Here is a 12317-nt window from a genome sequence, read left to right as displayed (position 1 = left end):
GTTGGATGAAAATTAGTTTAGTATGCTTCAGAGTTTACCATTTATAGATTGTATTGTTTCAAAACATGTACAAACAGTAACTTAATGGCTGGCTGCGTATTTGGTCTTAATACATTGCAATTCAACAAATGCCTCCCACACTTGCATTGCCATATAAAAACTTGAATTCCAGCCTAGAGAAGTGGTGGCTACAGAGAACAAGTGATGATAATTTGAAAATATTTAGAAGCAAGAAGGGTTGTGATGAATATTTAGGGTAGTATTTGGAACCACATTGTCTGTGAAGGGTTATAAACAAGCACATTTAATTAGAATATCTGGAAAAACAGTTGTGGTGTATGTTGGACAGTAAAATGGCCTCCTAGTGAGAGAAGCACTTTCATTACATCTTGTTAAATTATATTTTCTCCAGTAGGAATTTATAGAAAAGTGACAATTTTAGTAAGAATAAAAAATAAAAATATATGCATATTTCAAAATAGTGCACTTTTATTTGGAGTACAGCTGCAAGATGTATGAAACCCTCTTAGAGAAAATAATGTCAAGATATGCTTTAAGTGGCTGCCTTTGCCTACCAGGCATAAAAAAGAAGTTATGGAATAATGACTTATACACCATATCATGAGAGTATTAGAAGAAACTGAAAATATTTTCCTTAAATTTTACCATAACTGATAAAAGCTGTAACAGTCATCTGTCGTAAAACTTAGATCTTTTATTAAAACCAAAAAGGACTTTGGGGGGGTGGGGGGGTGGTAAATAAGGAAGACAATCTGCAATCTGCAAATCTGCACACATGGTAAATTTATATGATATAACCCATGTTCTCTGACTCGTGGTGGGTACACTACACATTTCAGTTCTTACCCATAGCCATCTTGTATCTCATCTGCTTCACAGTCAAAACAATATTAGAAACTGATTTTGCTTTTATGTGGTCTCAGGCTGTTCTTCCTGTCCACCTATCTATTGTAGTAGACACATGCTAAATGTCCCAAGAGAAACTAAAATTCCATCAGAGTTGATTCAGCAAGCAGGGCTTGATACGCTGCATGAATGCTTCTCTGAGGAGTCCTGTGAGTTTCTGGACAACATAATGTTCAGTTTCTGGGCGGAAAATTGCAGTTTTCATCCTTCTGCATAGGGTGATTTATTTTCTGAGTATAATCAGCTGCAGTATTCTTGCAGTGTGCAAGCAAATTGAAGCAGTAACTCTGGGAGGTGGGAATTTGCAAATTTGTCTTAGCCTTAACTCCAAAAGCCAAACTACAACAATATAAATGTGTGCACTGTTTCACTGCTGTTATTTTCCAGAAGTATCCATCTGCTTTGTTTTGTGGGCAGAGTTTGAATAAATTCATGCTACCCCTTTTCCAATTTTCAGAGGGGCTGAAAAGCTTCCATTGCATCATAGCTTATAAATTCATAAAAGTACATTAATTTAGCACGGTCCATTGAAAACTTCCTGTCATAAGAGGAAGTATGTGACTGTTTAATTTAGAAAATTATTCTGCTTCTCTCATTCCTCTGTTTTCTCTCTCATGGACTGGACTAGACATAACCAGAGCTCAGTGGGAAGGAAAGCCATGGTTCACTAGGATTTCTCTTTTTCTTTTCTGCTTTAATTTACCTTCTTCATCTCATACTATTATGTAGCTGTTATATTTTCCTCTCTTCACCAGTTTTCTCGACACACCAAACCAATTATTCTAACAGTATTGGGGGTTATACTAGGAAAATGTTTCTGAAAATAAGTTAAATTCATAATGAATAAAGGCGAAGAAAGGGTACTTCAGCCAAGTTACTGTGGTCTGTCAGGGTTTATAACCAGTGAAGCTTGATTCCTGTGAGAATATTCTTGATCAAGTTCTTCAGAAAGGAGAGACAGATCTTATTTCTGTATGTTTTAGCCAAATACAAATAAGGATACCTGACTAAATTGTTCCAAGGTAAAGGTGAAAGCTGTAGATACTGACACATTTACTGAGAATAACTAGATAACCAGCCCCTCAATTCAATAAATTGCTTAACATGTTCTTTAAGTCTGATACTGCCTTTGTAACCGTAAATTATTCTACCCAATCAATTATTTCTTTGAACAGGAATTTGGGATACTGTGGCAAATTTTCTGTCATAACAGTACCTGCACTGTGTGCATTTGATTCAAGGGTAGTCTATTTTTTTTGTCTTGTTTATGGCCTTTTTTTCTTTAGCTGTATAATATAGAATCACATTGCTAAGTATCTTGAACATACTGCCTGCAACCTTAGGCATTAATAAAACCTTACCTCTTACTTAAGAAAATTATGAGCATCATTTGCTTTTAAGACGGACTCTTGAATTTTGCAGAAGCTCTTACTGGTACTTCTAGAAGAGACAGAAGTCCTAAAAAAAATGTTTAATTTCTTTTTAAATGTAGGACTCTTTCCCTTCTCTGTTCCAATCTCTTTTAGTACACAGCTATCCAAATTACCTCCTGAGACTATTTGTTTGTACTCTACTCTGTCAAAATTAAATCTTTTAAATTTACTGCCCCTTTAAAATGTAGCCCTTAATGAGGTTACACTACTGAGGGAAGGCTGTTTCCACATGACAGATATGCAGCAAAATTGTTGTGCCTTACAGAGAAGGGCTATGGGTTGCAACTGGAGGAAATCCATCTTGAAAATTAAACACTGCATCTCTTTCTGCAGAAAGCCAGTTCAGCTGCCAACATACAACTTTGTATTATAACCTCAGAAAGCTGAGGCCCAGTGTTGCTGATTTGCCTGCTTTCAGATCTGCTTGCAGTATTCATGCCTCTCCCACTGTTCATGAGTCTCATGGCTTGCTGTCTTCCTCAGCTGTGTGTCTCATCATGAAAAGTTATCTAGAATTATTTGGACTTAAAGTAGCTACTCGTTTTCCATGTATATATCATTGGCTGTGGCCAGGGAATATCAGCAATAATTTGCTAAGGAATAGCTAGCGTCAAGGGCAAAAAAATAGGTCTGCAGGAAGAAGCCCTAGGATTGTACTTCAGCATATAAAGTTCCAGAGATGATCCAAGTATAAATTGTGACCTGAGTTTAATAACTTCACATGGCTGCACAAGTAAATAATTAAGAAGCTATATGTCTTTTAAAAGGGAGGAGCAGGGCACTCCAGTGAAGAAACAGAAATGTTTGTGCCTTTTAGATAACTACTCATTGTCATTTGGAGGTGGTCACCTCTGTTAAATACGTGTGCTTTAAAAAAATAAAAAAGGCATCTGGCTATGTAGCCTTGGCCTTGTCAAGCCACAAGGAAGGAATGTAGGTAGTTTGGTCTGGAAATAACTCTTCGATTACTGATTAGTAAGCCAGGTTGTGGGGGATGGTTAATGCAATAGAGAGTAAAGGAGGAAATGTGTCCCTGGTAATAGCATAGAGATAACCATCTTAACCCTTTGAGAAATGTTGATGTTTTTCACAGACTTGTATGAGATTAGAAAAGAAAACTTAAAATGAGCAAGAGCACAGAGCAGGAAAAAAGAGAGAAACTTGTTTTTACTGAGAAGAGCAAGGGGTAGGATTTGGGCTGTCTGAAAAAGGATCTGGTTAAGATATTTTGGAATATTTTTAATGGGAAATAGTTGACTTCGTAAAAGGAAAACAATAAATAGAGCATTTAAAACACTGTTATTCCTGGAAATATTTTCAGCAGGGCTGCAAGAAATATTTCCCAATAAAATAATATTTATACTGAAAACAGTCGATTATATTTTTTTTCAGGACACAAAAGTAGCTAAAATGGACCTGAAGGATTTAATTTATTAGATAGCTGATTTTCAGAATTACCAGTGATTGTAATATTCTTGGAGTTTGCTTTGATGTACAGTTCAGGGACTGTCACTGGTTGTGGTTTTTGTTAATAGATGTAATTCTGTTTTTTTTACCATTTGTATTATTTTTACACTGACATATTTGGGGGAGAGGGCATGCTGAGAAAATTGTGTCTTCATGGGAAAAGAGTTAAGTTTATTATTATCTGTTCTCTTTTGAAAAACATGGTAACTCCTGAAGTACATCGTAGCTCTGGACAGTAGTTCATTGTCATATTTTAAAATGCAAAAGAAATTGAGTTCTTTACCGGTTAAAGTATGCACAGAATAGCCTGAATTAATTGGAACTCTTTATATTTTTATTTCTTGAAATCCTAGTTAGATGATTGGGTGACCTCCTTTAAAAAATAAATTTAAAAAGCAAGCAGAACACCTCTCTAACAGTTCTACTCTTTTTAATGGAAATTGTGTGAAAAGTGATGCTTCTTTCCTTGTGATGGCACAATAAGCACAACCTAACAGAATAAGAATCAACTGGAAATAATTTTGTAGATTTATCCAAATATGAGATGTCTCTTCTCTGTTTCCTTTCATTTTGCTGTCGAGAGCTACATAGGCTGTAATGCTTTTTTTTTTTTTTTTTTTTTTTTTTTTTTTTTTGAATGGCACAGTGAGCAGTCATATTCCTGAGGTATTCTTGCTGGGAGTAGTTCTGGTCATGACCTGAAGAAGGTAGTGAACATAAGTTCATGGGCAATGCTAAGTCCTTATGGGTATTCCAATGAAAGGAATTCCAAAAAACTCATGAAACAGAGTGGCTAAACCTTCTTCACACAATGCAGGAAAGAAAGTCCTGGAGTAATTATTGACAGTTCTCTGAAATCATTGGCTCAGCACGAGCAATTTTCAAAAAAGCTAATGATACGTCATCATTACCACATCACCAGAAAGGGTATCATGAATAAGATGGAGATTATGTTTTGTCACCATACAAAACCTTGGTGTGCCCATTGTTTGAATATAGGATAAAGTTTTATAGTCTACATCTGCAAAACAAGCCAATTAATTTGGTATTATACAAAGAAGAGGAATTCATGCAGCAGGGGATAAAGTAGCTGCCTTAAGAAGGAAAAAACTATGAGTCAGGGTTGCTTCAGTTTAAAGAGGAGAAGGCTGCGGCATATATGCAGTCAAAGTTTACAAAATTAGAAAAATGCTGAATAAGCTAGATGTGGAATTGTTCACCAAATTGTGCAGTATAAGAAAGAGGTGGTATTCAAAACCAGTAAACAAACACGGATACATTAGTGGCTCAATTATTTTTTACACATCATGTTTAAGCTTCTGGAACTTGCTGCTCCATGGGGTTGTGAAGTGGGCAGTATCAGCTGATTCAGTAAGGGATTTGACCCATTCCTGGCAAATCTTGAAACATTACCAGGACTGGGCCAGGGATACCTTCTGATATTCCCTAGTGCAACAATTATGGATGCTGGAGAAGTATGAGGGGAAGATGCTGTAGGAAGCAGTAGGTTCATGTGTTTGCCTCACATGCTACTCCTGGCAACAGAGCACAAGACTGCATTGCCTTGTGATCCAGTACCATGTTATTTCTTACATTCTTGTGTTTTGGTTGTTTAATGAAGACATTTGCCCGCTGTTTTAAATGGACCTGCATCAAGAAGCTGATTGAATTTGTCTGGGAAAATGTCTTCTCCTGATTGTGATCCATGGGTATTGCTCAGTGAACAGAAGAGTAGACTGAGTCTTTATTCTGCTGGTGTCATTATCACATCTTCCAGTTTCTTTGTATCAAATTTGTGCAGTCAGTGTGATGGAATGCTGTAGCTAAATGAGTAACATTTGGGCAGATGCACCATGACCAACCAAAGGCAGCAATTACCTGCTCCTCTTGCCAAGCAGAATGCAGTAGCTTAAACCAATTTAGTCTGACAAATTATTTGTGGTTTAAGCCTAGAACCTCCTGATTCACACACCAATATACAGTCAGTTACTGCAGTTTGGATGATGAATGCTGACTCATTAGCCTCCGATATTGAATTTTATTCCAACTGAAACCTCTACCCTTTATTATACTTTTACATCTTCTGTCCCCAGTTTATCAGGCTTTTTCTTCAGCGTATTCAGCACTTTAGTCTTACTTAGGAAAGGACTTAATGTTTGAAGATGGGAAATGAGTATAACTTGGTAGGACCCAGAACTGTGTATTCAACCCAACAAATGCTGTTTCGATCACTTAGTGTTTTGTTAACTGATGTAATGTCAAATCCACTGATCCAGTGAAGCACACGTGTAGTCTTGGCTGCGAAAGCAGTATCTGACTGAGCTGAATCAATGACTGCATAGCTTTTAAAGAGGGTTCTTGTCAACACAAGTGCAACAGAGCACCATCTCCTCTCCATCCGTGACTAGAAGAAAGAAATGAGAAACCACTTTGAGCCAGATGGTGATTCCTTCTAGATGAAATAGGAGTCTTGTGCTTCGTATTTTCCGTGAAGTTCATTTTACTCCGGTATTTTGTTGCACTTTGTCTTGTGCACAGAAGATTGCAGGTCAAATAAGCATGAGGGAATTAATAAAATCCCTGAACCTGTGGGAAAGGGAGAAAGAAGGGAAAGAATCAACCTGAAATATTTCTAACCACTGAGCTGTAGCCTGCAGGTTGGATACTTCTACACATTGGTGACCAAAGTAGTCCAATGACTGCTATCTAGGAAATTACTATATTTAAAATGTGACAACAAAGGAATTGCAATTAATAATCCTAGTAATTCTTACTTGTTAACAAACACTTTTTACTGCCTTCTGTCTGGGTTGTTATATCATGTTGCAGGCATGAAGTTTTAAATATCTTTGAGACAGCTATCATGCTCTTAAAGATTCAAACCTGCCAATATTGCAAAGAGTGAATCAAGTATGCAAGCAAAGGAGTTTACATGTGTGTTCAACTCTGCTATTGCTAAAGCATTTTCCTTCATGTTTATATATGAGTGGATAGGATCAATAACCTTGCTATACTATTTTAATGTAGAGCATTCAATCCTGGCAGTGTCCAAAACTTTCCATTAGCTTGACATTTGACCTTACTAAGAAAGTAATACACAGAAATAAATGGTTTTCTGGTCTTTAATGCAATTTATTCTTATTGACTTTGAGAAAATATTCATATAAAATAAGAAGATTTAACTTAACTTTAACTTCATACATTCAGGTTCCTGAGCATGCAGAACTTGCCTGGATTCTTGGGTGCTTAACTAATGTGCCACGTCTGCTACGTTTGCCCCAGTGGAAGGTATGGACAGTTTGGTAAATTGAAAAGAAATTTATGGCAATTCAGCAGAAATGTTGTCCTGGAAATACTTTTCATCTATGAAGTACCAATTGTGCCTTGGTTATTCTTGCTTTAGGTTTAAGTAATTCTGTAGTCCTGTGGGAAAACATGTCTCTCCAGGTCTGTTCCTCTTAGTGAACATTCTCCTGCTGGAAGCTACAGAATGGTGTTTTTGGCAGAAACTTGCAGAAAACTATACTAAATAAGAGGTTTGTTTACTGCTGTAAAACTGATTCTGCTAGAACATTCAGTGTTATTTCAATGCTTATTTAATAATGTAAAAGTAATGCAAGATATTGCAGTGGAAACCTTGGGCCTTGCTGATTAAGGAGTTCCATAGACAGCTTTTCTTTTTCCCCTATAAAGAGTGGCTGCTCTGTAGATTTTATGGAAGAGTGTTCAAAAAAGGCATATGTTTGAAGAGGAGTATAGAAATTATAAATATTAAAAATGTTCTGAGTGATACTGTATCTTAAATGTTTGCCTTTACAGGCTTCAAATGTTCATCTTCTTAATCATGATGTTGCATCAGCATGACTGCATCAACAGAGTTCTTGCATTTAATTTCCTTGTATTTTATTTTGAGATTTAGGAAGCAGAAAAAGAAAAAGACAGGAGAGAAAAGTATCTGAAAAAGGAAAAAAAAGCCCAACTGCTTAAGAGCAGTTTGGCTTGCAGAGTTCAGAGCAGTCTTAAGTACCTCCAGATGTTTTCTTTTTTCCTGTTTTCCTTCTTAATTAAATAAAACCAGTAAAACTTAAATACAGCAACCAGTGTTAATGCATGGCATAGATTAAAGCAAACCTTTTCAAACCTGAGGCTCTAAAGTTAAGCTCTTAAATCCTACTTTGACTGGATTGACTTTCCAGACCTATAGATAAGTGTTACAGGTGCAAGGCTTTGCAAATTAGGTTCCCTGAACCCTAGGCACTTAGAGATGTAGACAGAATACAGGATCTGTTGGAGAGTGTGAGACAAGTCTAAATATATTTGAGCAGTCTTAATTAAATAATTCAGATTTCAAGGGGGTTAGCATATTTAACTGGTGCTAAAAGTAAAACATAGATATGCCATAGCTAGAACAGAATTAGTGTTTGTAGCCTGTCTTAATTTAGGTGATCCATATCAGGGAGCATCAGAATGCATTAGGTGGATTTTAGGGCGCAGTGTGAACTAATGGAGAAACCACTGGACTCTGCCTCTGTAGTTCTGTCAGCTGTCACTGGTGACAGGTTCTCCCAGCTGTCACTGGCTATCCTGGTGACTGTGTGTGATCACTGTGTCTTGATCTCTAACACAGGTATTAATACCTTTTTGTATCTCCATTATGAAGTGTTTCAAAAATGTATTGCTGAAGACACTATTTTAAAGGTAGGATTTATGTGTAATATACAAGTGTAATAACCCAGCCTGATGGTTTTGCATGTGAAATTATTTCCATTAATAAGGTTACAAATGGAAAACAAAAGAAACCCTATGTTTCTTTCTCACTAGAATTTCAGAGCAGTGTAGGGAAATTCATAAATATAGGACATAAACCAGATTATATTCGTAAGGAGTGGATTTTACACGATACTGTCTTCTGTAGAGCTACATAATAAATTACTCAATTATTCAGAATTCTAATTAATTAAAATCATGGGCTTTGATACCATTAGTCAAAAGTGTGATTCTTCCCTGTTTTTCTTTTCCAAACAGATGAAGCGTGCCAGCCAGAATAGTGAAGGAACTGTTGGTTTGTTGACTTACCCTGTGCTTCAAGCAGCAGATATTTTGCTGTACAAGTAAGAGAATGTGAGCCCATGGGCAATGTCTGTTTGGCTACATGGGAATGAATGCGTGTCAGGTCAACATGCTAACTTACTGAGCAGGGGAGCTGGGTGTGATTAGATCAGAAGATTGTAAATGGATGACAGACTCTTAAGTGGCTGGTTGAAATCTAGACTGGTAAAAAAGCTACTGACAGGGCTGTAAAGACCAAAAGCTGGTCACGTGAGAATAATTCTAAGGGAATTATAACAGACTGATGTTTAATTATGCATATTACACATTCACACAGATGTGCATTTTTAAAAGTAATTATGCTTTATTTTCTGCAGTGTACTGTAGAGGTACTTAAACTGTCTGTGTGTAGTATACCTATATTAGTGGGGGGTTAGTATGTGGGCCAGTTCATACTGATGAAAAGGTGTAAGTTATTGACTGCAGATTGTAGTACCTGGGCTGGTTCAGTTTTCTTAGTGTCGTACTGTGTGCTGCTGTGGAAATAGCCCCTGGTGAGGGACTGGGGACTCAGCATGCCTAAACCTGTAGCCTGGATGATAGAATTTGTAGTGCATTGTCTTGACTGGTTGTATTTCATAATATGATTTAAACTGTCTAAAGTAAATGTTAAGGACAGTGCACAATGTATGAATTATTTTTATGTTCAGAGCATATGTACTTTGTGTCATTGTTCTGAAGGGAGTTGTGAGTATTGGTTGAGACAGAGAAGTAACACATGACTAAGGACAAGGATGTCAGGTCAGACTAACCAAGATTAACCAGTTGTGAATTCATAAAAATGGATCTAGATAAATTTCATGTTAATGGATCATAGTAGAGAAAACAGGACTGTTAGAAGACCAAGAGATAGTATTTTTAATTTACCAAATTTTATCTAAAAACAACGGGACGCAAGCAGAAGTCAGAATTAATTTGTATATTATAATGATAATATTCAAATATAATGTTATGACTTTATTTGAAGTGATTTCCATTTGATTGTCAAATATTTGAGTGATTTGAGTGTCAAGTATTTAAGGGTGAAATTTAGACTAGTTTATCAGAAATCACACTGTTTTGATTGAGCTCAACCATGCCTGTCTCTTCCATCTCTAATACGATCGGGTGTTTCATCTTTCCTTAGTTAAGCCAGTAGTTTGTTGGCTACTATCTATGTTAACAGCAAGTTGTCCACATAGAGCACACAACAAGGAAGTGAAAGAGAAACAATATCTCTTTGAAGAAATTTGACTTAATATCTTTAATAAGAAATGTTCTAATGTAAACAAAATAACACAAGGAACGAGAAATGGTGAGAAACGGAAACACAGGAAGGGAACAGCAATCATGAAGTAGAATTTAGAGCTGGAGGAGTCAGAGAAACAGTACAAGCTCAGATGAACCAAGGATCAAAGAGACAGGATAAATGGACATAAGGTAAATACATGACAGAAAGGAGTAAAAATAGCACCAGAATAGAAATATTTTTTTTTAAAGACAGCAAGGAAAAAGGTAAGGTATCATGCAGAGACTTTTATAGAGATAATATGTTTTCTGTTTTGTGGCAGACTTTGTGAATATGGAATCATTTTCGCATATGGAAACATTTATTTTGACCTGCTTAAAGTATATTGATTATGGTAACTGATTTTCTCTCAGTTATAGGGCACTGTGATTTCCTATAGACTACTGTAACTGTTTTTAGGCTGCCTTGCTGACTGGTTGGGAATAAAGATGGACAAATTGATTCCTGGATGTTAGCCCAGTAATTCAGAATCGGAAGGATAGAGTACCGTGTTGATCTGAAATTTTCTGGGAACTTGAAAGATGCATAGTGAGCTTCCTTACTTTGGAACATGTCCAGTATTCATAGCTGAACACCCCATAACCCTTAGAAAAAAAATCTGCAGGGGGATGGGAGAGTAATCAAAAGTTGGCAAGATTTCAAGTCTGCCTCATCTAAAAGAATCATACATTTTTAGCAAGTATGATTAACTGTGGGAAAGAATTACCAGGGGAAGTAATGGATTCTTTACCTCCTCATGTCCTCTGATGCAGATTGTGTTTCCCTCCAGAAGCATATTCAAGCCATTGAGTGCAATGCAGAAGATCAAATTATCCTTTGAATCTAGCAATTCTAATCCTCTAATAACAGTTGTGGCAATAGAGGTGCTGGATCACATGATTCATGCAATTGTGATGAGGAAGAAACACTCTCTTCTTACCTTCCCTCTGTACCTCCTCAGTGTTAACTCCTCAACAGTTATGTTTTCCTGAGACTTGACATGACAAGGTGCTTGCACTTTATGCCTTGCAGATCTTTCTTACTTTGTTTGCACATGTGCTCTTTGATCTGTAAAGAGGCAGCAGGAGATACTACAGAAACCTTTCATTTAATGAGTTGCTCTTACAGGTATCTGCCATATATGTCTTCACAAAGGGCTATTTTTGCCCTTGGTTATGTTCTTCAGTTCAGCACAAAAAGCAGAGTCATCCTTGAATATATTCAGTTTGGGATCTTGTTCCCACAGCACCTATATCTAGCTGGGACTGAGTGTTTGGCTCAATCTGGCCCTCAGTCATGGCAGAAGCTGTGACAGTCTTGAGTAACATTTCAGCAGAACCAGAGAGCTTTGCTGAGTTTCCTGTATCTGTCTTTTATTAAAAGGTCAACACGTGTTCCTGTTGGAGAAGATCAAGTCCTGCACCTGGAACTAGCCCAAGATATAGCACAACATTTCAACAAGAAATATGGAGAATTCTTTCCTGTGCCCAAAGCCATTTTAAGTGAGCTGGTCTTGGTTATTTTTTTTTTCCTTAACTGCGCTTCAAAGTTGAAGATGGATTTAAATATTGTGGAAATAGTTTCAGGGACCAAGAAAAGGGGGAAAACTGATATTAAGGGAGTGGAAAATTTAAAAACTGGCAACAAGAGATTAGAGGCTGTGAAAATGAACTCCTAAGATAGATACAAGGCTTTAGAAATCCATGGTCGAGGAATGTATGTGACGTCTGGTATTCTAGTCCTGGGGGCCAGATGCACTCTACTGCTGCCAGTTAGCCTTGCTCTTCAAGTACTGGACTTCTTAAGAGTAGGGTCTCTGTTCCATGTTGCTCATTCAGGAGACATGTAAGCAGCAAGGCAAGAGACCTCTAGCAAGTAGAATTGTTCAGTGTCTGAGTGGGAGATGTTTACTTTGAGCAGGCTGAACAGCCTGTTGGCTTATATGTACAGTGTTCCAATTTTTTTTAAGGGTGTTTAATATATACTTGAGTATTTCAATATGTATCTGTCACAGAGCTCAAGACTTTACGGTTTTGATCTTAGACTCTGGAAGACTTATAAAGAAAATCTTCTCAGCCATTTTTGAGCAATAAGGTCATAGGCCGGGGGGTGAG

At 37.0% G+C, this 12317-nt stretch overlaps 1 protein-coding gene across 1 annotated transcript in view; it reads left to right on the top strand.

Moving 5' to 3' along the window:
- WARS2 (tryptophanyl tRNA synthetase 2, mitochondrial) overlaps positions 1-12317 on the top strand; it is a 38459-nt gene that overhangs the window by 23945 nt on the left and 2197 nt on the right. The window contains exons 3-5 of the mRNA XM_062513157.1: positions 7035-7115; positions 8853-8938; positions 11587-11705. Of these exons, the coding sequence (XP_062369141.1) occupies positions 7035-7115; positions 8853-8938; positions 11587-11705 (286 nt within the window). The remainder of the gene's footprint in view (positions 1-7034; positions 7116-8852; positions 8939-11586; positions 11706-12317) is intronic.

Source organism: Cinclus cinclus, chromosome 2, assembly GCF_963662255.1.
Source record: "Cinclus cinclus chromosome 2, bCinCin1.1, whole genome shotgun sequence".
Classification (NCBI taxonomy): Eukaryota; Metazoa; Chordata; class Aves; order Passeriformes; family Cinclidae; genus Cinclus; species Cinclus cinclus.
Note: the sequence above shows the minus strand (reverse complement) of the source record. Positions and strands in the feature narration are given on the sequence as shown.